This window comes from Poecilia reticulata, linkage group LG15 (genome assembly GCF_000633615.1).
Source record: "Poecilia reticulata strain Guanapo linkage group LG15, Guppy_female_1.0+MT, whole genome shotgun sequence".
Lineage (NCBI taxonomy): Eukaryota > Metazoa > Chordata > Actinopteri > Cyprinodontiformes > Poeciliidae > Poecilia > Poecilia reticulata.
Window position 1 is genome coordinate 26381442 of NC_024345.1, and position 24989 is coordinate 26406430.

General features: G+C 39.3%; 2 protein-coding genes across 3 annotated transcripts in view; one reads left to right on the top strand and one right to left on the bottom strand.

Annotated features, from left to right (window-relative positions):
- The window catches only part of LOC103477281 (phosphofurin acidic cluster sorting protein 2), a 50150-nt gene extending 32481 nt beyond the window's left edge, over positions 1-17669 (top strand). Inside the window, exons 8-25 of one of the 2 annotated variants that reach the window (XM_008430286.2) lie at positions 295-354; positions 2769-2920; positions 3763-3856; positions 5237-5320; positions 7024-7157; positions 7369-7501; positions 7612-7716; positions 8632-8738; positions 9589-9743; positions 9810-9920; positions 11130-11232; positions 11675-11707; positions 14979-15021; positions 15110-15152; positions 15303-15441; positions 15521-15744; positions 16674-16787; positions 16887-17669. In XM_008430286.2, coding sequence (XP_008428508.1) covers positions 295-354; positions 2769-2920; positions 3763-3856; positions 5237-5320; positions 7024-7157; positions 7369-7501; positions 7612-7716; positions 8632-8738; positions 9589-9743; positions 9810-9920; positions 11130-11232; positions 11675-11707; positions 14979-15021; positions 15110-15152; positions 15303-15441; positions 15521-15744; positions 16674-16787; positions 16887-17002 — 1950 coding nt within the window. In that variant the 3' untranslated portion in view covers positions 17003-17669. The remainder of the gene's footprint in view (positions 1-294; positions 355-2768; positions 2921-3762; positions 3857-5236; positions 5321-7023; positions 7158-7368; positions 7502-7611; positions 7717-8631; positions 8739-9588; positions 9744-9809; positions 9921-11129; positions 11233-11674; positions 11708-14978; positions 15022-15109; positions 15153-15302; positions 15442-15520; positions 15745-16673; positions 16788-16886) is intronic. The other variant, XM_008430287.2, reaches the window with a different exon arrangement.
- A 2359-nt stretch (positions 17670-20028) lies between these two features.
- Positions 20029-24032, bottom strand: mrpl2 (mitochondrial ribosomal protein L2). Its single transcript, XM_008430288.1, has 8 exons — positions 23828-24032; positions 23507-23583; positions 23254-23425; positions 22078-22219; positions 21883-21998; positions 21683-21793; positions 20440-20513; positions 20029-20346 (listed from the first exon to the last, which is right to left on the bottom strand). Exons 2-8 carry the CDS (start codon positions 23576-23578, stop codon positions 20137-20139), a joined length of 897 nt encoding a protein of 298 aa, XP_008428510.1. The 5' UTR covers positions 23579-23583; positions 23828-24032; the 3' UTR covers positions 20029-20136.
- Between the last annotated feature and the right edge of the window lie 957 nt (positions 24033-24989).

Here is a 24989-nt window from a genome sequence, read left to right on the forward strand (position 1 = left end):
CATGAGAATAGCATAAAACTTGTAGCGTACTGTTCCACAAGCTTTTAGGAGAAGTAGCACAGCGTGTTCCATTTATCCAAGCCATTAGCAGGATGTGGATGAGCATGTAAATGACCAATGTGGGCTCGCTGAACTGACTATAATGGCCTTTGCATGAAATAAGTAATCCAGTAGTTGGTAACAAGAATAATTTATAAATCCAAGCCTCACTGAGATGGTTGTTAAATGTGAGATTTATTTCAGCAGTTTCCTTTGCTCATATTTACACCTTTTTTTTTTGCTCTTCTCTTACAGCAACCTAACTTTAAGCAGAAATTTGTTGCTCTGCTGAAGAGGTTCAAGGTTACAGATGAGGTAAGCTACAGCTGCTTTATGTTTTTTTTTTAGTTGTTGCCCAAACAAGCATCTTTTTAGCACCAAAGAAAAGGTTTGCTGGGTTGTTTCTGTGTTCTCAGCCAGACTGTTATGTGGTCTCAAGTTAGTCAGCTGTAATGCTTGCAGTTATTATATTGCCATTGAGGCAGCAGAAAATTATGCCGGCATTGACTGCCTGAATAGTCTTTTACTGCAGAGCAGTGAAAGGTAAAAGAAAAACAAGGTTACGGGTATTGTTGCAGCTAATTAATGTCTGATTCATACATTCCCCACAGATGTGATTCATACAGAAATAATTTACAGCTTGATTAACTCATTACTTCTTATAACAAACTGATGACTAATCTACTTTTTAGAGTATATTTTCTGTGGATTCTGTTGAAGACGTTGTATAAAAGGTTAAAAGTGAGAAATTTAGCTCTTTTTTGGAGTAAGATTCAGATGTTCGCTCGTAACTAAACGATATTAAACTATTAGAATGAGCATAGCCACGTTGTAAAATTTATAGGAAGAAAGTCAAACATTGTTAAATTGTATTCCTCTTTTTTTTGACCATCTGTAAATTGCAATATTCATATGCCTTATCTTACATATATGCCTTGTCTCACAAGTTATTAGTGAACAAACAGCAATGTGAAGACCAATAAAAAACAGCAGACAGGCCAGGGAGAGAGTTTTGGAGAGGTTTAAAGCAGCTTTAGGTTGTAAAACAATATCCAAACCTTGGAACAGCTCACTGATCTTTGCTCTGTTCTTCACTGGAGTATGGAAAGCGTTTAATGCGTACCAACACTTGTAGCGTACTGTTCCACAAGCTTTTAGGAGAAGTAGCACAACAGTAGCACAGCTGACTAATCCACCAAAATTCACAGACCAAAAAGGTCAATCACAGGTCATTAATTAGAGTAGTGTAAGAGGCCAATGGGAGCTCTGGAGGAGCTGCAGAGATCCAAGACGATCCAAATAGTAACAATTATTCACACACTCTACAAAGCTGGTGAATAAGAAGAAAGTTCCAGCTTTCCTGTGTTCGGTTTGCCACAAGCTACGTGGGGGAAACGGCCTACATGGTCAGATTGGACTTGGACTGTTTATTAATTACTTTTTTGATCTATGCAAAACACTTTATCAGATAGAAAGCTAACACTGCACACTGTGAGACACTGTTGTGACAGCATCATGCTGAGGGATGTAGTTCTGCTGGAAGGACAGGGAAGCTGGATGGGGTTAAATACAAGGCAGAAGCTGTTAGAGGCTGCAGAAAATACAAAATAAAACTAGAGGTGCACCAGTTGCAGTTCTGATTTTGGCTGATGCTGATTTTTGCTTGCAAAGTTGCTAAGTTGGCAACGGCGGAGTGACTATTGTTAACTGTGTACGTGCAGACCTGACCTGGTGGGTGAGTCAGTCAGCCCTCTCTCATGGCAAAGAAAAAGGGGACATTGACTGATTTTTCTGACCTTTGCATAAGATGAGAGAATAAGATCAGTTTCACATGTCAGGAACTCTCCTAAACTTAAGGAAACCCAGGTCGATTTATTGGTGCACCCCTAAAAATAACTGTGGTAGAGGTTTGTGCTACAGTACAACAACTCTAAATTTACAGCCATTCCTATAATGGAATGACTTGGAGCAAAGCATCGTGACGTAAAATCATCCAGACCTAAAGGCAGTTGAGAATATGTGAAAAGACTTTAATTGGGCCCGTGAGACACTCTCCATCTAATATGTCAAAGCTTGAGCAGTTCGGCGAAAAAGACGAGCGAACAGAAAAATTCCTCGTCTAGAAGAGCTCTATTTAGTGTTGACTCAGGAGGGCTAAATACAAGTACACCTCACACTTCACATGTAATTCTGTAGTTCTAACAAGATTATAGGTGAAAAATATCAAGGGGCATTCTAACTTTTGGAAGGCGCTGTATGTCTAACGATGTTCACTCAGTGCTGTATTTTTTCTGGATGGTTCTGAAAGCTACAGGTGGCCCAGTGATCTTTTATCACGTTCACTGTCACTAATCTCTTCCTTGTGCCTGGGTAATGTGCAAGGCTTCAGCTCTATAAATACCCAGGCAGAAGGAGGCGGGGGGACAGACTGTTTATCTGCTTCCCGCCAGCTTCTGCTCTTATGGAGTGGCATTAATCACCTGATTAGTCCACAAGCCTGCCTGTGTGCACTTCCTATGATATAAATCCCCACCGTGCAGCACCTCAGCATTCATCTACCTTTTAACTATCATTAAAAAAAAGAACTAAGGTATGAATTTATTGGCCTTCCTTGGTCCAGAAGTCTAAACCAACATTAGATTTTTACACTTCCTGAAGCCATGGCTATGAAGATAAATATGTGTCTGTAGGGTACTAAGGGTGTGTGTGTTTGTGTGTGTGTGTGGTAGGTGCTAGACTCTGACCCAGTAGACCAGACCCAGGAGGTTGAGGAGGATCTGGATTTGCTCTATGATAGTCTGGAGGTGTACAACCAGAGTGACAGCGGGCCAGAAATGGAGGACAACGAGAGTGTACTGAGCACTCCAAAGCCCAAACTCAAGTATGTTTTTCTTAAAGCCCAACTTATAAAAATGTTACCATGACAGATATTAAATAGATAAGACACCAGTACAGAACCTTGGGGAACACCAGAATTACGAGCAACTGAATGGACTTGTTAGATTCTGGCTGTATGAAGTCAAAGCAGCCTTGGACGTTATCTAGGTTTTATGTCTGTTCTGTGTTTTACTGAAATTAAAATCAAAACAATTTAACCAAAGTCAAATTTTTTTAGTTTGTTCAATTCTTATGACAAAAAAATATACTTGTTAGACATTTATAATAGGCTGCTTTTGTTTGAGCCCCTACATTGGCAAGGATGTCTTCTTATTTAAGGGTTTAATTTTATTGGTTTGATGTCACAAAAATATCCATCCATCCATTTTCTAACACCCTTGACCCTTAGTGGGGTCAGGAGGGTTGCTGGTGCCTATCTTAAGCTAATGACAAAAAATATCATTTGCATTAATTCATTAGAAAATGTACATACTGCACCATAAATCACATGTACTGTTAAACGCCTGGTATTATTACAGGCGTCTTTATTTCTCAGTGAAACTATTCAAAAGTCAGTTTATGTTTGTATTTATCTTCAATTTCTCCCACACGACGCAGATGTTGATGTCTTCTGTTTGTAAATCTGTTCTGGGAATATTTACATGTAATGCCTAATATTTAAAAGTGTTTCATTTTATCAGAAGATTTCCCCCTAATGTAACACAATAAGATTCTTCTAAAGGTTTGTTTCCTTTGTTGAACCAAGGTTGAGCGGAAGAGTTTGTGTCCCTTAGTTTTAAACTCCTAATATTTAAAATATTGTCTGTTTTTTTTCTTTTTTTTTAGGCCGTTCTTTGAAGGAATGTCTCACTCCAGCTCCCAGACAGAGATCGGAAGCATACACAGCCAAAAAAGTCAGCAGAGAGAATTATCCTGTCCTGTAAGTTGGTCATTAATCACCATGTATGAACAAACTGTCTTCCAGGCTCATTGTTTATCATTAGACCTCAGTTTCATTTGTTTTATAGGTTCCTATGTAAAGAAGAAAAAAAAAAAAGCAATTGTTTAAATGTCTGTAAGCGCTCGGCTCATTGAGGTCGAGGGAATCAGAGTTCGAGCTTGAGTGCATTGCAGCCACTAGTAGGACAGGATGAAGACTTAAGTCCTCGCCCTGTCCACCCCTGCAGGCTCTCAGTATTTATAGGGAGTGTCACCAGATGACCTTTTCAGCACCATCAACACACGCGCTTAGACACAACTATGCTCCCATGCTCCAGGAGGAAGATTGGATGGAGTGGCCCTGAACTCCTACTCCCAGATTTATGGCCCATTAGAACAACACAGGCAGGGCAGGAGAGGCATGTTGAATCCAACGATGTGAGGGAGGGGAGGGGGGTTTATAAATATCTAGGAATCCATTTGAGCTTGTAATAAAATAGCCTGAAGCATCGCAGGCTGCTGTAGCCCCATATTTTGTTGTGTTGCAGTGGAACTTCATAAACATGTCTCGCAGCCAGAAAGGAAAGTTGTTTGATCTCAGACTGAAATGAATTAACCCAGATGTTACAAGACGCACAGGGATATTTTTAATGGCTTAACTCTGAGCACGCAAACAGGCTTAGATGTGTGGGTGAAATTAATGCGGTGAATAGCACGACTATTAGACACTTGGGTCACAGAGGATACTACAGTCTGGAAAAATATGGAATTTGACAAAAAAGCATGAACATTTACAGGTCTGGGAAAGTATGAAAAACCTGGAAAACATTTTGTACTTCCAGACTTTATTTTCTGTTACTTTGTGTAAATCATCCATTCGTCTGTCCGTTGTCCATCCTTCCTTCCTTATATGAATCCATCTCTCCATTTTTACACCCATCCTTCCATCCATCCATGTGGGCTTTATATTCATCCATCCATTTCTATATATATCTAGCTCCGTTTTTATGTCCGTTTTTATATTCATTCACTTTTATATAATCAGTCCATTCATTCATTCATTCATTCATTCATTCATTCATTCATTCACCCATCCATCCATTCATTCATTGTGTGCAGATTATCTATTTACTGTAGCAATATGCACAGTAAATTTAAAGCAAACTTTTGTATTTATACTTTAGAACTCTGGAAATTTGAGTCTGAAAAAGTTTGAAAACTTGTCAGACACATGTAGGAATCCTGGGAACTATCTGCAAAACTACAAAGTTACCTCCATGGAGGATATAATCTAATGTAGCCGTGTGTGTGTGTGTGTGTGTGTGTGTGTGTGTGTGTGTGTGTGTGTGTGTGTGTGTGTGTGTGTCCGTGTCCCCCTCAGAGCGGAGACTTTCTGACTGTGGACAGATGTAAAGTCCAGGGGAGCCGATATCAAGATGACAGCATCACAGAAACGTCTGTTGGGGTATGTTTTTGGAACAGCGGCACATAATTTAAACCAAACCCCTCTGGAGCATCTCTTTCTCACATTTACTCCTTCCAACCGTTCCCTTTTCACTTCACCGCCTCCTCCTCCCTCGGGCCTTTGAGAAAAAGAAACAAAGAGAGGGAGTGTGAGAGGGCAGACAAAGATAACTCTGAATGATGAGGACTGAGAGAGGTCCCTGAGTTTCCTGCTGTTTTCTTGCTGCTGGGTCGGCCTAACCTTTTTCATTCAGCCGCGGCTCCCCCTCCGAGCACAGGGCGGCCATCTCAGCAATCTGCTTCACTAAACCAATTTGAAGCGAATATCGAAGACGTTTCTTCAGCCAGCTGCTAACAAACAGCTTTTAATCTCCTCTGTCAAGACGGGCATTTAAAATGACCAAAAACCCTCAGCAACTTGAGCTCAGTTCCATGCAAAGCTACGAGCAACATCTTATTTTGTTCTCCAGATCCCCTGATAGACAGAGCAGAAGCTGCTGGAGATTTGATTCCCTTAAAAGATGTTTTTCAATTTAAATCTTATTAATGAAAAAGACAAATTACTACTTTTAAAAATGTAAAAATTTGTTTCAGATATCACTTCCATTATTTATTTTGTGTCAAATCCAAGGCTGATCTCAGATCTCAGGTTTAAAAGGGACACAGACTTAAATGTCATTTTGCTCTCGTTAGATCATAAAATAAAATGCATAAACATGTTTAAATTATCTGACAATACAGTGAGACTTTTATGCAATAAAAAGTTCTAGGCTTAGGGAGAATTAAGAAATCTAAAATAAATGGAATTTCAAAAGCTATTATAAGAAGATATTAAAAACTATCATGTTGTTCTTTTGAAAACTCCCAGTATTTCACAAGATGTGATGAGATTTTTAGTCTTAAAACAAGAAAGTGTTTTACCGATTTGGATAAGTGGGAGAACGTCTACATTTACAGACTGTTTGCCTGTCTCATTATCTTTAATATCTAAATGTTTGTTTGTTTGTTTGTTTTTTTCTTTATTCGTCTATTTGCCCACATTCTTTCCACTTTGGTTTATGGATTTTTTGCATTGCAGTTCTAAGCTAGTGCTGTTCAACATATCACAAATGTATTATTCTCTCAATGTGTGAATCTTTGCACACACTGTGAAGAACTGCCTGAACTGCTATAAATGTTAATTATTAGCTAACGTTTTATTATTAACTAAACACTTTTTTGATTCAGCATTAAACGATTTTGAGGGTAAAGACGTGCTGTGGTGGTGAAGTCATAAAGAAACTACAACTAGGTTGTTTCCATGCTGAAACATCAGTTGTAAGCTAGAAGCTAATTTTTCAATAAAACCTTGATTAGATGGAAATAAATAACTTTTTTTTCCATTAATTCGATTGTTGGTTCATAATATGTGTTTCAAATTATCCAAATGCAGAAAGATAAAGACATTGAATTAGTAGATTATTGTTTATTTATTGCAAGTCACAGCATCATCACAACATTCAGTATTACTGTCACATATCACATGTTTTCCTAATGTTGTTCAGCCATAGTTTGGTCACTGTAGAAGTTAATTTGTTGATTAACTTTTGTATTTGTCGTTGTATAACGAGCTAAAAAAGAGTTGAAGATTGGAAAAAAGAAAAGTATGGAATCTGGTTATGAAATATGCTTAGTAACTCTGGTTACTCCTCCTCTTCATTTTAGGTCTCGGAGCCAGAGACTGAAAACAGTGGATCTGGAGTCGGGGAGGCAAACAGCTGGGATGTCAACACTGAAAGAATCCCCAGCACCGTCGGCAAGCTCTGCAAAACGGAGTCACAAAACCACATGTCACCCAGGTGAGCGGCTCACCACTACATCTGAGACTAAACACAATAATCCGATCCTACTCAACCCAACATCTGCATCTAAATATGCAAGTTAACCAGAATGAGTCCATGTGGAATTGGTGCGTTCCTTTTTTTATTCACAAGTTGAGTCCAGATCATTAGATTTCTTGTTCTCTCTGCCCGTCATACGTTTTGAGCTGGTTGCGTTTTGTGTTCTCAGTAAAGTGGAGAACAGGCTGCAGAGGCGTCCTCGCAGCACCTCCATGAAAGACAGGCAGAACTCCAAGGCTCAGAGCGACAGGACCAGCAGCATGGAGAGCGAGTGTTCCCCAGACTCCCGGCTTATAGCGCAGGTAAGCGTCGCTCTTCTGTAAAAACATTACCGGGTCTTTGTCTCCGTTTTTTGGGCTGATGCAAGTGCTTGTATCAGTTTCAGAGTGTCTGCTCCTCGTTTTTCTCCAAGGTTCCCAGGAAGTCTGTGTACGACCAGCTAAACCAGATCCTCATCTCAGACGAGCGTTTACCAGAGAGCATCATTCTCATAAACACTACAGAGTGGCAAGGACAGGTGTGTTTTTCCTTAGATAACGTTTCAGAACTTCTTTTAATCTGTTCATAAAATAGCACTGGATTTCTATAGTCTGGGAAAGCAAAGAGTTTTCTTCATTTTCTACTCAGAATTCTTATCTATTCATCCATTTCTATTCAAAGCCTTGCCACTGCAAAAGCATATAAATGAACCAAAATCATTTGTATTTTAACAATAAAAATGGTCAATTATTGACAATGAAATCTGAAAATTATTGTCTGGGGATTTAAGAAGTTTGACTAAGGATGGGTGATATGGAATTAAAGTTTTATCTCAAAACTTTATGGTGCCATTGTGATAACAGTAAAAGTGATGATAAGAATTATTTTACTGTTTTTATGTAAATGTATGGCTGTGAGTGCATGACGCAACAATCACGGCCCCACAAACGCAAATACTACTCTTGAAAAACACAAACATTTGTAAAACGCTCCTTTAGGACACTAGTCACATAAAATAGTGTCATTTAAATTACTGAACATTTAATCCTATTTTTACATTTATTGATGCTCTCATTGAACAAAGAGTGGAAAAAGTAGTACAAATAATAACCTCAACAACACACAACATTGTTGATTGGAATTTATTGTAACAATAAATCATGATAAGAAATGTATCACAATAAATGATAGTTTTGACACAAATAATCTGTAGAAACCCTTCTTATGGATACAGGGATCACAAAGAGCATGATTTAGTCACATAATGTGAACCAACCCGACGTTGGCTCACATTATTTGTGAGCCAACGTTGGGTTGTGGTACAATCTGACGTGTCTTTCACGCATTGGTTGTGCAGGAGGTTTCTCAGTGTGCCCTGCTTCTGCTGTCCTTCAGACGCAGCCTCGCTTATCCATTAACCCATTGTGTTCCTCTCATGTGCGTTTCTGTGCAGTACGTGGCCGACCTGCTCAATGAACAGGGCCAGCCCATTGTCTCCACGTGCTCTGCTGCCGACGTGCAGGCTGCCTTCAACACCATCGTTACACGCATCCAGAGATTGTGAGTCGCCTGCACACGTGCGCATGCTTTGTTTGTATGAAACCTTTAATCAGGGAGTGTGATTCCCCTCCCTAATTTGGATTAAATCTTGCCAATCTGTGTTTGTTTACGGAGGCTTCTCCTCAGAAGATTCCAGGTTGCTTCTGCTCATCTGGCTGATGTGTTTTTGTTTGTGCAGCCGTCGTTTGAAAATCTGCTGTTTACAGCCGAGTTGCCGTTTTCAGTGTTCTTCTGTTTCTAAATCCGTCGTCTCTGCTTGTCATCTCCGCAAGCTTTCAAGTCATTTTTAGGCAAGGTTATTTTTTTATAACCTCACACAGAAAGTCAAAAATGAAAAGGGGAAATATTTTAGAATGTCATCAGCATAACAATAAAAATACTGTACTTTATAAATGTCAATGTAGCCTAGAGCACCCTAATATAAGGACCTCTTTGCCTAATAACTGGATGACAAAAAGTCTCTCTTATCATTATTGAGGAATTCCAACCTCGTTTCATTGCAGATTTGGTTTAATTCAGCTGGAGGGTCCAGTTTCAGCTAGACTTAAAAAAGTAACACTATTTATAAAGATTTTTTTTTTGTGGCAGGATCAAAAGAGCTGCTTAAATAAAGTTGGAAATGTCTTGCAGATCCTTTTAAGCCCTCAGTGCTGTAAAATCTGTTTGATACAATGTGGCTCTTTGGGGGGAAAAAAACAAAGCTGACCTGTTTTAAAGCACAATCCTATAGAGATACAAATCTTTCTTTCAGGCGGGCTTTAATTTTTCACACAACATCTCTGACCTACATTTCTTAAAGCCTGTTTTTTTTCTGTTTAACTCACTGCCTCCTTTATTTAACACCTTCCAGCTGCAACTGCAACGCTCAGACACCACCGACAATAAAAGTGGCCGTTGCAGGCGACCACAGTTACCTCAGCACCGTCCTGAGGTTCTTCGTGGAGCAGCTCGCCAATAAAACCCCAGACTGGCTCAGTTACATACGCTTCCTCGTTATTCCCATCGGTACGTCAACCGGAGCTGAGATTTAACCTGAAGATGCCGCATGTATGTAACCAAGTCTGCATGCAGGTTCCCATCCCCTGGCGAAGTATGTGGCCTCCTTCGATGGCCGCTTCAACAACATCTTCATGGACACGGCTTGGAGGGAGCTGTTCTGCAGGACGGAACGGCCCACGTCAGGTAGGACTCGACGCTCCAGACTCGGGCTGAAGGGAAAGTCTGTGTGTCAAATGCGCAGCTAACTTGAAAGGGAAAGAAACTGAGAAACTGGGTCAGAGCTCAGGTCATGAGCTGCTGAACAGAGGAGAGGATTTCTGTCTGTTGCAGCAGATGGTTTTTGATCAGGTAGTGTTTTCACACCCTGCAAAATATCTTAAGAACCAGGTTAAAATAGCATCACACATCTTTTGTTTTTTCTTTCATATTAGACATATTTTATGTATTTTTCTTTGACTCTGTATTTTGCTTATTTTAGAAGTGATTTATTGTTTGTGAACTTGAACATGAACGTATGATTGCACTCATCCAATCGTTTTTAATCCACTGTCTCATGATCACTTCTAAAGTATCAACGAGCCCGGATACCAAAATCCTTCTCCGCTTTTTATCTTCCTTAATTTCAACCTCAAAGAGAGTCACGGTTTTTCGCACATCGTGTTGAGTCATCGCTAAGGAGTTAATGAAAGCAATGAAAGCTTGGCATCCTTTTTTTCTCTAAATCTTTTATCCTTAACAGAAGCTGCCTTAACGACCCACCACTCTTTTATTTGTTAAGCTGTCTGTCAGATGTGTGCTTCGCCTGTCTGTATTAACCCACATTTGGAAGAATGTAAATAATTAATGTTCAGTCTCCAAGCAATCTGATGTATGTGGAGATGTAGACTCTTGTTGATCTGATATGAATGTAAAACTCGGGCTCTCTCTCTGTTCTAGAAAGTCCTGAAAAATGTGAGGAAGGAGAAATATTTGTATTTCAAGACTTTTATGTTGGATTCTACTTAAAAGATGCACATCTATCCATCCATTGCCTAGATTTATCAGTCGATCTGTTCCACTCATCTAAGACTAAAACGATTAATTGCGACGAATCGATTATTGAAATAAGAATGAGGACTGGTGTGTTATTGCATTTTACGCAATACAATGTTTCTCCTATTTAAAAACAATATTATTTGTTTATTTGAATCTTTTAACGTATGTCTGATAGTGTATAAAAAGACTTAAGAGGTTAAATGAAAAATCTCCAGAATGTGCCAATTTTTAATCCCAATTAGTTGATCAATCATCAAAAATAATCAACAGTATAATCAATTACTAAAATAATCATTCGTTGCACCATGCACTCATCCGTCTCTCTTTATTGATGATCCGTCTTTCTTTCCCCTACAGACAACATAGATGTAGCAGGAAGAATTATTCAGTATCTAGCCGGTGCCAACGTGTCCCACCAGTTCCCCATCTCAGAAGCCATGCTCACCTACAAACAGAAGAGGTAAACCTGGATTACTTTTGTGTTTTCAACCATATTCATACAGCATCTGCATGCATGTTTATATCTGTGCTTTTTATGCAATCCAAAAATATTCTCTCGGAAATAATTTCTAATTCTAATCCTGACCATCACTGCAACTCGAGCTCTTAAAGTAAATATCCATTAAACTGCATGAAGGCAATGCTTGAATTGCTTACAAGCATTCAGCTTTTGCATATTGAACTGCTTTTTTGTGATGACAATCATTGGAAGAGCCCAACGTGGATTCTGAAATTGATAAGAAGATGAACAAAAACTTGTACCTATTGTTTTTTTTTTAACTATCCTTCCCATCTTAGTGAGCACAGCTTCCAATTTTTGGTCAGCAGGTTCTAAAACCAACACAGTTTTTAACTGTTGCATTCCTTCTCCTCCCCCTTTCCCTCTTTGATTTGCTTTCAAGGAAAAGAAGTCTGTATTTTGATTTTTATATCAGGTATCTAACTCGGCTCTTTTTGTTTGACTTTTTTTATTCCCTCTCCTCCATTTGGCCTAAGCTCCTCGCTGTGTCTTTACATTTCCCTTTTCACACACTATTATCCGTCTAACTTCACTTTGTCCTGACCCGTGTCTCTGGTTTGCTGTGACTTTGATTCCTGCTCTGTCGTTTGTGTTGTTGCTGTGACGATTTGCCTAACAACCTTTAAGACAAGCCTTAAATAATTAAGTTGGTGTTGTAACACGCAGCATAAGAATTGTAAAGACTGACAACCAGCTGCTTTCTTTGAAGGCGGGACCATTTGTCACATTTTTGTCTTTCAAAGCAAAAGTAATTAATATTGTACTGTCTCTGAACTACAAAACTATTCTTTAGGTTCTCTTTTAATTTTTATAGAAACATCTAAGACTTTTTTGTTATCAACTTGAATAGCCTGCATTATGGCTTGAAGGTTTAAAATTCAATCAAAACCTTTGTGATTATGTAAATTATATAAATGTTTATAAACCAATCAGTCTTTATCTATTTCTGCTTTTTCAGCTGTGGGTGACTAAATTCATGATCCTATGACCCCAGTTGATTTGCAGAAAGACGGTTCTTCAGTTGTTCACATCTGAAGTGTACTTGATACACCTGGGTTGATTCTGAAATAATGCGTGAAATTTTTACAATTTTTAGGATATTTTGTATTTAATGCACACTTATTTTAGAACTTTGAATTTGGCTGAATATACATATGCAAATTATGTTAATATATGAGCCATTTAGAGCAAGCTTGATATGAGATCAGTTAATGGATGAGGTAAAAAAAACAAAACTCACAAAGATACATAAACAAAGTCACACAAAAAATATATCAAATAACTGAAGAAACAAAAACTAAATGACCAATGTTGTTTGGAAATGCATGAAATCTAAATACTAACATGTATGTCGATGAATGCTGTGAAAATAACTGAAAAAGATCCTGCTTTGTTGGAACATCAATAAGGAACATGATGACCACTGAAAGGTGGAGTGAAGAACCGATTATTTCTTCCTCATAGCACCTGTTTGCAGGTGGGATATTCAAAACACAAGAAGAAAAACTTTGTCATTCAGCACCACTTCAAAGAAACAGTGCAAAACCAAATTATGTTTCACTAGCTCATAAAAGCTAATACATTTAAAATCAATAGCACGTATTAAAAATGAACAAATATCCAATCATTGCACAAGGTAAATGTTGATTGCACTGATATACTCTACAAGTTTGTGAAAAATATAGTAATGTACAAAAAAGCAGCTATTTTACTGTTTAACAGTCTGAAAGACACTTCAACCTGCGCCTCAGGCTGCAGTATTGTCTACCTGAGGGCAGCGTGCAGGCCGTGGTTGGCGTGTGAAGTGTTCCTGAGGAGGTATTTTCCCAGGATAAACATCAAACATCAGACAGTGAGTGAACACTTTGTCCTCAAATAGACGTAGAGATGGAGGTTGTTCCTGCTTCTCAACCTGAAAGTTAAGATGCACGAAACATGGACAAGTGTTGGTTTGACAAGGGGCAGATTGTGATAGTTTGATGAAAATTTCAGAACTACTGCTACTGTAGCTCAAATTGCTGGTTGTGATAGAAATGTGAAGGGTGCAGATACGTCCAGGTGAAGCACAGGGAGCTTGAGGTGTTCACTTCAGTTCCCCCATGTGAAGAAGACCCGATGGGCCCCACTTCTCTACTTACACAGGTTTAAGAACCCACTGTTGGATACCATGGCACATCTTCAGAGGTTTAGTGGAGTTCATCAGGGCTGCCTTGGCAAGAAAAGGGAAACCAATGTACTTCTGGTAGGCAGTCATAATGTCGTAGCTGATTAGTGTGTTTTCAATGGAAGATTTGACCACATAGGCAGGGCCTCCATAATTATGTGGTAACGTGGAAAAATAAACTCATCCTTTATCACAGTACCATAATCTGAGCCAGAACAGTTGAGGAACAAAAAACAATATTTAAGTACATTTATTCAGCTTGAGAAAAATTATGAAATAGTTGTTATAAGTACAATGTTGATCTTCATAAGTCAGCAAATGTCTACAAAATGGCCTATTCTTGACCATATGTGCAATCAAAACAATAGTAAAATTTAGAGAATGGTAACAGTGATGAAAAATGACTAAATCTCCAAAGTTCACTGCAGCAGGGTGGCATCTTGGAGTCACTTGTCCCTCGTTTCCATTGAGCTCTATGGCAGAGGTATTTTATGGTCCGGCGTACTCAGGACAGTGTTTCCTTCACTAGTTAGACTCTGGCGGGGCAGGCGTCATACCAGCGTGGCGTCATTCCAGTGCAACAACAAACATGACGCACAAGTATGTCTCAAGCAGTTATGCTTTTCTGACTCCACCCCAACCGATGGAAAGCTCCACCCCAACCGTACCGTACCATCGTCCTATGAACCTACCTCTGAAGGAGGCCCAGGAATGGTGCGGTAAGGGTCTGGTAACGGCTGTTTTTACAGTGGAAACAGACGTAGAGGTGAACAGCACCAGTGGCATATGCCGCTCAGTGAAAACAATGCTTTAGACCCATCTTAAATAGGAATGGCAGCGATTGGTGGGTGATGTAATGTGTTTAAAAGCTGCTCAGTTCATGATGTGTGAAGCTTCTCAGCACTGTTACCTTGGTTGGTTATTTTCTTTCTTAATAAAATCTCCTGAAACAGATTTAGAGCATCACTGTGTTGAAACCATCCATTGGATGATTGGTTTGTGAGGAAGTTGCTTTGCAGATGTGTTGCAACTCCTACTGGCGATTCCTCAGCTAGTTTAAGAGTCGCACTGTTACCTCCTGGTTGTCTTGAATGCGTTTTGGTCTTTTCTTTTGCTGCCTGGGTTTCTGTTTATCTTAATGAGAGGCTTTGTTTTTTTTTTGTTGTTTTTTTTATCTCTGCAGAGGCACGTATCGGTAGAGATTTTCCTTTTACTGATTGCTTAAGAATCCATAAATAATCCTAACTGTTTGAAGAGATTTTGAGCCAACATGAAATGCTCTCTCTAGTTCCGGTTGTAAGGAGCGGTCTTCATTCTCATCTCATTGTAAGGTGACATCCCCTCCCAACAAAATCCCATATTCCACCTGAGTCATTTCAGCTGCGAAGGGACATGGTGAAAGCCATTCCTAAGCCATCTCTCCTCCAGGAGCATTGAGTGTTCATCTGCACCTCTCGACTGTTGAAATGCTTAGACACCTTTTCCCACCCTCACAGCGTTCTCGCTCTTTCTCTGCTCACAGCCCGGACGAGGATTCCTGTCAGAAGTTTGTGCCATTTATCGGGGTAAGGATTCGCTTTTTTCCATTTCGGATGCGTTACGGTTGAGACATGTCTGCTGTGTTTTCACACTGAAGCCTGTTTGCTCTTGCAGGTTGTGAAAGTTGGAATCGTGGAGCAAAGCCTTTCGACCTCAAGTAGGAAACAATTTTATTTTATTTGGGACTTTGATGTGTGTAAATGTTTAAGCTTTTTTTGTTCAAAATATGAGGACATCCTAAAAGTTTTTTTTATTATTATTTTTATTTTCATGATAAGACTTAATGTACTTATTTTATTTCTCACAGTGGATTCTGATGATGCGATGGGAGGCAATACCAGCATCCTGTCTTCCCCGCCGCCCCCATCGGCTGGCCCATATGGGAAGGAGATTGGGAGTACCCCACCGCAGTCTCCCTCCGTGTCCACTGCCCTGTCAGGAGCTGGGTACAAAGCATCATGTTTTACTGGCTTGTGTTTTATTGATTTTTTTGTTTGGTTTTAACCTCGCTTTCTTCCCTTGTAGCTCTCCGTGTTCAGGCAGTGAGGTTATGGGGCTCCAGGTGGACTACTGGACCTGGCAAGGCTCGGAGAAGAAGAAAGAGGGCGAGAAGAGGGACGTGGGACTGAAGAACACCCTCAAGTGCAACTTCCGGTCGCTACAAGTCAGCCGCCTGCCCTGCGGAGGGGAACTCACTCCTCCACCCAGCATGGCCATGACTGTGGTCACCAAGGAAAAGAACAAGAAGGGTACGCTCACCTATTGGTATTTAGCAGCTCTGAATTTAGCTATTTAAGCTGGACTTTAGGCTCCACACGCAGAAATAAAGATGGTCGTTTTACACTTCCAGTAAATTGTACTTTGAAAGGCGTCTAACCAATTTAGCTACAGTCATCTATGTCTCACCAACTCTGCAGGGTGTTAGCTTGCTATGTTTTGAAAAGAAAGATTTGAGCTAAGACACTGCTTAGATTTTATTCCTCTACAGATTTGCGTCAGATTGCTCTACAAGCCAAAAATGGACTATGTTGCAGGATAATTCACTTTATTTTTGACATGACGCTTGTAATTTACTTCGTTCACTTTTGACAAAGCCTCCCTGTTTTGCAGACTGAGTGTAATGAAGCAATGTTTGCTGCAGGTGAGATGCTGTCCAACAACAAGTCCAATAAAATACACTGTCTTTTTGAAAATAGGTTCCAGGATGAGTTTGGAAAGAAAAAATGCAGTCTGGATTATTCACCTGCTCCGTTTTTTTTTTATTTTCTCATTTATCAATTATCTATTCTTCTATTTGACCAGCCATTCGTCCATTAGTCCTTCTTGTTTGCTGCTTTTGTATTCAATGGTTGTCCTCTAGAAATATCTGCCATAAATCTGTGGTGAATCGTGGATCTTGCGCCTTAAAAATCCACCCAAGGAATAAGTCTAGAAATAGGGGAAATATTGTATTTGTGCAACAAACATGAGTAGGAACCCGTTTTAAAAATAAAACCAAATTGATGCGATTGTATCAAGTTCTCTTTCCTCCTCAGGCATCCAAACATACTGAAATATTCCTGAGATGTGGATGTGTTTTTATTCTGTCATATCGGTAAATTAAGTTCCCAGGCTTGGGGGGGAGAAAGTTTGTAGAGTAAACCTGCTCTGACTGAGCTCACGCTTTCTGCCTTCTCAGTGATTTTTCTCAGCAAGAAGCCCAAGGAGAAAGAGCTGGACTCTAAGAGCCAAGTGATCGATGGCATCAGCAGGTTGATCTGCACAGCCAAGCACCAACACACAATGCTGAGAGGTAAAGCGCTCTAGGCTGCACTGCCATCTTCTGTTTATTTTAAGCAATGACAGCAGACTTAACGTCTGCTTTTGTCTCACAACTGTTTGGTCCTTTTAGTCAACATTGATGGCGTGGAGTGGAACGATGTGAAGTTTTTCCAGCTCGCCGCCCAGTGGCCGACGCATGTCAAGCACTTCCCGGTGGGAATCTTTGGTTACACGAAGCCGGTGTGACCCCGCCAGGCCACCGTCCAGGCCAAGCACCAGACTCTCAGCTGCACTTGTCTTACCCAGAGGGCAAAGAGAATTATATACAAACCCAACAGAACCCCCGGAAGTAAAAAGTAAAAGTTTTCCTGTGGAAATTTTACAGACTTAAAACCACGTGTTCAGTATACAACAATTCATGTCGTTTGTTTGATGTTTTTGATGTTGTTGGGTGTTGCTGTTTTGTTTTTGTTTTTTTTTGTTTTCTTTCTTTCTTTTTTTTTTTACACACTACAAAAAGAACAATTTTGTAAGATTTGTGGATATTTTGAGGTTTTCGACAAATTGCCACATTTCAGTAATGGCAGCTGTGTTTGCACTTTGATTTTTGTTAAACATTTTATTATTTCTGTGAAATCCTACATTTATTGTTACTCTATAGACGATGGAGGAGTGTGATGGTGACGTGCAGTGGCGTGTGTGAGATTGTTACAGACCGTGTTTGTGTTTGCTGTTGAAAGTTGGAATATTGCTGTGAATCTAGATGGAAACCTTCTCTTCTATAACTCGGCTTTCTTACTCGTCCCTTTAATTTTTTTGAAAAACTTTTGTAGGAAGGAGCGCAAAGTTCTTGTTGCCTTGTTGCTTTGAAGCACACTGAAGCAAATCAAGACAAAAAAAAAAGACATTGGAAGGTAGCTATGATGAATGTAGCTATGTTATACTTGTAACCTGTCAGCATTGGTGAGTGCATTCAGACTGTACAGTAACAACCACTTAGAAGCAGGGTAAACAAAACGTTATTTCAACCCTGGACAGCTAAACGCCAAATTTAGTTGCAGCTGAATGACTTGTCTTGTAGTTTCCCGACAGGAGTTTCAATTTAGCTTTCAGGATGTAAAAGCATTTGTCTAGTAATCATAATCACCCTGCGTTCGACTAGATATGCTAAGTTAGCCTGAAGTACTTTAGCTAATGCTGGACTGTGCAGTGATGTGCCAAAGTTGGTTATTACAGACTGTTCACAAGAGCTCTTTCTTTAGCCAAAATTCAGATTGTGTGATGCTCAAAACTGAAACTGTGCATTTAATGCGTCTGTGGTCCCTGTGGAGATCAGTATTAATATTACTGAATTACTAATTTAGACTTATGTAAGTGTTAACACTCCATATTTGGTCAAATGTCAACGTAGATGGGTGCATGTCCTAACCAAGCAGTTTACCAATTGTGTTTTTGAGTACAGCTCCACAGTGGCTGGTCGGAGAAAAACTGCAAGGATCTGGGGTTTAGTGTTGCGCGAGGGAGAGTTATACAGTGCCAAGTATTCGTACTCTGACTTTTTCACATTACGCTACATTGCAACCACAAACTTCAATGTGTTTTAATGGAAGCCGTCCCAGATTTATTTGCTTTTAGCTATTTGATGAGATCTATTTCCTGGTTACAGTAGCTAAATAAATTGGGTCGTCTTGCTGGATTGTGAGCCTCTGCCACCTTCTAATAGCTTGACCTTTAGCAGCCTTCCTCTCCCTGTTGAAGAAAAGCCTTCCCAGAGTACAGTGCTGCTGCCACCAGGTGTCATAATGGGGACGAGGTGCTCACAGCAAGCCAAAACGGTGATTTTGAACCTCCTTCCATGTTTCCCCACATCGCTCTGTTGTGCACTCTTGCATAAATGTCAAATTTCTGGAATGCATGACGAAAGCTGAACAGATTTTCCTACACGAGCTCCAGCTCGTCCAGTTACATTGCATTTTATTTAGGGACGTTTGAATACAAAGAAATACCACATCTCTGAAGTTTGCAGCTGCAACGTGGCAAAAAATGTGATCAAGTTCATGTGAAGCACTGTAAATAAAAGTTAGCTTTTCTGACTTGAACAATGCTTTGACTGTAGTTTTGAGCGCTGTGCAAGTGTTGAGTTGCTTTTTAAAGTTATGATAATCCTACAGAGTTTGGCCAGATGTCCAAGTCCACTGCCTGTGTGTCTGCATTGGTGTGCTACAACGTTTGATGGTACTCCCTGAATAGCGTTATGTGAAAACTTTCGCAATAGGAAAACCTTTCTTTGGACAAAGGGCCTTCTGTTTGAGTTTGCTTTTTATAAAGTGAAGACTTTAAAGCTTTGATAGGCTGGCTTTTTTTTATTATTATTATTACTGTATATAAATATTTACAGGATATACTATTGTGAATCACAAACCATCCCCCATCCCCTTCCACTAAATTGAAAGCACAAATAGTGAACTTTTATTTCTTGACATGAATGCCAAATATATTTCCAGAACTCCTAACTATGAAGTCGACAATGCAAACACTGTTGTGTTATTTCTCATACATTTCCCTCACTTTGTAATGCACTTTCATGTGGTTTTATACACATAGTAACTCTAATTGGGACACACTTTAGCTCTAAGTGTTTCAGATGTTATATTTGAAATGGAAACCACTACCTATATGTATAGTCAAAAGTTTTCTTTGTGTTGATGGGCTAACGTTCCCTGATGTTTTGCCACCCCATAAACTCCCGGTCATCTGTCTCTCCCTGTAACCTGCTTATTGAAGGAGTCGGTATCGACTCTCGGTCAGAAATCCAGATACTTCCTCACAGTTTTGCTGTTTTGAGGGAACCAGCCACATGGGTTAATCCCTTCCTAATACATATAAACAAATTATAATCCTATTTTAGTGTATTTAACCTCAGTTTTCCCCTCCCGGTTCTAGAGGTAGCATTTGGGTGTTTTACAAGGCTGGATCAATGAGCAGGCATGCTCACTCTGTTACCACAACTCGGCAAAAGAAACTTCAAACATCAGTGTTACGCTTACAAAAACAGGTCAGAATCCAGTTAAACCATGCCATCTCATTGCTCCTGGTACTTGAACTGCCACCCAGTGTCTTTGCACAAACCCTATTTTAGATGACATGACAGTATTTTTAAATTTACCACTAAAAAAAATATGGGTTACTCTGCATGTTTTATTATAGATGTAAATATGTTTTGGATTTTTATATTGTTTTTTTTCTTTTTCTTTCCATGCTCTCACAAGCAGTTGTGTTTAATAAAATTTTTAATCTTCCGTACAAGCAGCTTGTCTTTATTTGTTTGTTTTTTTCTTCCAGCAATATCTCCTGCAGACCAAATACAGAGTCATTTTGTGTTAGTTAGCGGAGATCGATGGCAGGTTAACGTAGCTCTTCATCGGAGGCAGCGGTTTAATCTTCCGTCCCGCCCAGCCTCCTTTCCTCTTCCACAAGCCGCTGGACGGGCGGATCCCCAGCCAGCGGTTGCGACCGGCTTTGCCGATGATCCGTTTGTTGTGGTCGATGTTTGACACGCGGCCCACCGTTACTATACAGGTTTCCAACACCTGTGTGTACCAAAATGGCATCGTTCAGTTCACATCACAGCAGAAAATTTTTCTAAATTTATGTAAAAAAAGACGGAAGTGGTTCCACCTCACCTGAACCTGCTGCTTCGAAGGGAGCTGAACGATTGCGGTCCCGTTTACTTTACGCAGCAAAATGCCACTTGTGCCTGAAAACGACATGAAACGAGTTTAAATTATTATGACTGGTTGAGTTTCTAATACTTTGGCTAGCACTAGCAGCTTCTACTTTCTAGTAACCTACCAGCTCCTTTCTGAAACATGCTACTTTGAACTTACTAATCAAAACCCAAAACTGTTATGCAACCCAATAGTTACTTTCTGGAACTTTTCTAAAGTTTTTAAGTTTTTCAGAAACCTAATTTTAATTTCCGCAGAATATTTATGGACTTTGATAGAACCTTCCCTGAACTTTCATTAAACTCTACAGTTACAAAATGAAACTATCAGAATGCTATGGTTACTTTTTAGGACTTTCCTCAAACCAAATTGTTCCTCTTTGTATGTAAATTTCAATAAACATTCATAGAACCTGATGGTTTCCTTCCCCAAACTTTGAAGAAACTTTGATTTATGAAATTTAATACATAGTTACTTAACTTTATGGTTAATTTTTTGACCTCTTATGGCATTTAATTGTTACTTTCCCAGAAAAAAGTCATAGAACGTCATTACCTTCTTTGAATGTTCATTAAGCTTTATGGTTACATTCCTTATGGTTAATTGTTACTTTCTAAATACTGCAACTTAACCTTCCCCTGGCTACTTTCTAGAACATCCCTATGGACCAAATTGCTACCTTTTGTATTTTAATTATTTCCGATAAACATTCATAGTACTTATTTGAACTTTCATTAAGCTTTTTCATTACAATTATGAAATGTAATGGTTGCTTCCTTGAACTTTACTAGAACTTCTTTGGAACATAGTTACTGTCCCAGAAAACCTTTTTAACCTGACGGTTGCATTCTGATTAGTTTTCTCAGAACTTTATCTAACGTTCTTGGAGCATAAATTTTACTTTCTGTAACTTGATTTTTACTTCAAACAGTCATCAAACCTTATGGTCCTAGAAACGTAATTGTTACTTTTTTAACTTTCCCAGAACCTTTGAGGAACTTAAATGTTACTTCACCAGCTTTCTCAGAGAATTCAATTAATTAATTATTACTTCCCAAAATTTACCAGGTCAGTTTTTGGGGCCTGGGTTACTTTCCTTGAACTTGGGTAACTCTTCTAGAAAGTATCTTTTAGGTTCTGTGAATTGACAGGCTGTATTATGCAGTGCTACTAAAATGTATCACAAATTATAGAGTACCTGCAGCACGTATGTACTTTGATCCTCTTCCTGGCTGAATCTCCAGGTTGTTCACTAGCGTCCCCACAGGAAGAGCCCCCAGTGGGTAAGCATCCCCTTCATTTGCTGATACTGCAAAGAGTTTCCAAAACTTTATTATTACCTGAAATGAGCCAAATGTCATCAACTACGTCAAGAATCTGAGACGAAGTGGTTCAGACCTGCCATGCGTCCAATGACACCAGATGTTTTTATGATGTCTCCAGCCTGCATTTTCTCTGTTGCAACGATCCATCTTTTGCGGTTGCCTCCTGCTAGCAGAGCGATATCAGCAGACCTTCACACAAAAAACAGACAAATAAGTATAATTCACCTCTTTTTCTTTAAGCAGAAATTCAGTGAGGAAATGATCTCACCTGCATGGATCGTAGCGCACCTCGACAACCTTCTCCTCAAAAGGCTGACCTTCTTTGTTGGGTTCATAGCGTAATCGCTGGAAGTCTACCCACCGGTGCTTCTGTTTATGGCCTCCACCAATGCCCCGTGTGCGAACCTTTCCTGTAGATAAGTGATCAGAAAGAAACACAAAAAAACACATGATTTACCAACCTAAATAATGGAATGATGCAGGCCTGCTAGCACACGCTGATATGAGGAATAGTTCAGACGTTTGACAAGAAACTGTCAATATATACAACCAACAGATCATAATGCTTCAAAATGAGTTTTCTTGTGCAGCAAAAACAAGCTCCTTCAGATAGTATCACGTGTTTAATCGATATTCCAACTTGTAATTGTTTTCTTTTAATAATCACTCTAAAGTTTAGAATAAAATCTGACAGTTGTTCCTGTTTTAATGCATTTCTAAGAAGCTGTCTTCATAAACTTTAATTCTGTTCGGAAATTTACAAGAACTACAAAATATGTGGGACAATCAAACGCCTTCTTAAGAAAGGTTTAATGATCGGACGACAAAATGGTTGAGCATTTTGTACACAATGCTGCAGTAAGTTTGGAGGAGTCATGGTAAGCTTTTCAAATCTCCTGGCAGTTTTGCAGTTTTTTTGTGGAATAATTGCATTATATTTTCACAACAGAATGACCATAAAACTACCGATAATGTTTTTAGATTTTTTTTTACTAGTGATTAGTTTGGAAACTATATTTTTCTTCCTTTTCCACAAATGTCAACACACCGTAAACAAAAATATATTGACGTTTATAACAAGAAAAGATTCATAGTTATGCTTTTCTTTTTCTTTTTTTTTTAGGTTAACAATACAAAATAAGGGTGGTTCTTGAAAAATGACAACACATTTCCTGTAGTAGATTTAGTAGTTTTCAAAACGTCATGTAACATTGGTGAAGAAGCTTTATTTAGCTGGAATGAGGGCAAAATTTGTTCTTTGGATTGTAAATGTTGCAGATCCCTATCCTACACCAAAACATAAGCAATGTAAAGACTTTTCAGATAACTTAAACATCCTATTTTATTTATCACTTAAATGCTAAAAATAAATAAATAAAAGGGGTTGGGGGGAACTATAGAGAGAACATGAAGGTGAAGATATGACATTATTCTTCAGTCTCACCTGTGTGATCTCTCCCTCCAGACTTTTTTATCCCTATTGGCCTTATGGTGTACTTATCCAACTGTTTCAAGTACGCCCTGTTCTGCTTCAGAGAGGCAGTGGTCAGGAAGCCTCTGCACTGGCTGACTGTACTGGGCACCAGAGTTCCCAGCTTCAGCTGAGCGACCGGCGTCTACAAACACAAAAAGGAGATAAACAAGTCGCTTGGTTGAAAGATAACTTTGGATGTAAAAGGGAAAGAGTATTTATTTACCTGTGAAGAGAGCAGAGCAGGCTGGGAGAGGGTCAGAGAGCGCAGAGCTCGGGTTAAACATGACAGCGCCATGATAGCTGGAGAGAGAGAGAGAATGTGTGCAATCACAAACCATTCAAATACATGAGTATTCCCATAAACACGATCCTAAATCAGGTTTTCAAGGCTATAATTATATTTTTTAAAAACCATACAAAGACGTTAAAAACACGTACAGTTCGCTAAATTAATATTTTTGTTTAAATCCCTAATCAGTTATGGCAATATTTTTTAATTTTAACTTCGTGGGATGACATGAACACTGACGAATTAGTAGCTTACCGACACCGATTAGAGTGCCTTCCTCTTGCTTTCTGCTGTTTTATTTTTGGATTTCTCCGAGATTTTAAGTTAAATCTCACACATAACCTAAAACAAGCTTAACAACCAGCCTATGTTTTTAATCTTTTTAATTATTTCATCCCAAACTTCGGCGTCCTTCACAGACCTGCACGCGATGTCTCGCACTGATGACGTAAGCAAAAGCGCCGAAGAAAATAATGTTTTGTTTTGTAAGATACTTAGTTGAACAAGTCACAAATCCATATCGCTCTCTGTTCAGCTAGGCATAAATATTCTTTATTACATAGAGAATTATGCTATCATTTTGTAGTTTGTCAATGAGGCGTTGGGTCTGTTCCTTCCTGGTCAGCCGGGGGACGACTCGGGCAGAGGTGATTCAGAAGCGGAGTGGGAGGAGCTCCCCTCTTAAATGGAGGGTACAGGAGGCACCCAGAGAGATCTGAGCTGACTATTTCATTTATCGCTGACAACCTAAAAACGATAATGACATAGATCTTACAATGACAGGAAATAATCATTGAGAAGGCCGGGAATATTCTGATACGTGAAGCAATGACCACCGTGTAGCTTTGCTGTTTATTCATTAACTTTTGTCTTTAATGGAGTGGCTGTATGGACAATACATTTCCATCTCTCCCTTCTGGCCCTTCCTCTTTATCCTCTACGGAGGTCATCGAAACAAGTTCTGATGTCTTTGGTTTTTGGTGTGCTTTGCCACGCCACCCCAAGATTGGAGGCTTTGAAAACTTTCTCTAGGCGACCTTTACCTGGTAAATCCTTGAAAGGTTTAATATACTATCATATATTTTCACAAACTTTGTTTAAATCAGTCAACAGCGCAATGATGTCCTGACTGTTTCACTATTTGAAATAGACTGCAAACCACGCTTCCCCTGCCGGCTGATGAATGGTGCACACCCACTCTCTGAACGCTGCACATTTTCCATTCCGCCACGAGGAGGCAGCCTTGCGCTGTCTCGACCTGAAGATGTGGGTTTCAAACCTTCAGGATCACAAAAAATAAAACTTAATGTTTTATTCTTCATCAATTCTAAGAGTGCGTGCTAAAATATTATTATTCTGATCTCATCTACATATCTGCCACAGAAAAAGCTCAAGAAAAATTCTTGTACAGTTCATA

What these genes read in the sequence shown, in the direction of transcription:
- mrpl2 (XM_008430288.1), bottom strand. Translation starts at nt 23,578, where the DNA reads ATGGCGCTGTCATGTTTAACCCGAGCTCTGCGCTCTCTGACCCTCTCC. An exon ending in CTGCTCTGCTCTCTTCACAG is followed by an intron (nt 23,426 to 23,506) that starts GTAAATAAATAC and finishes TTGTGTTTGTAG; the next exon opens with ACGCCGGTCGCTCAGCTGAA. An exon ending in CTTCGAAGCAGCAGGTTCAG is followed by an intron (nt 20,347 to 20,439) that starts GTGAGGTGGAAC and finishes TGGTACACACAG; the next exon opens with GTGTTGGAAACCTGTATAGT.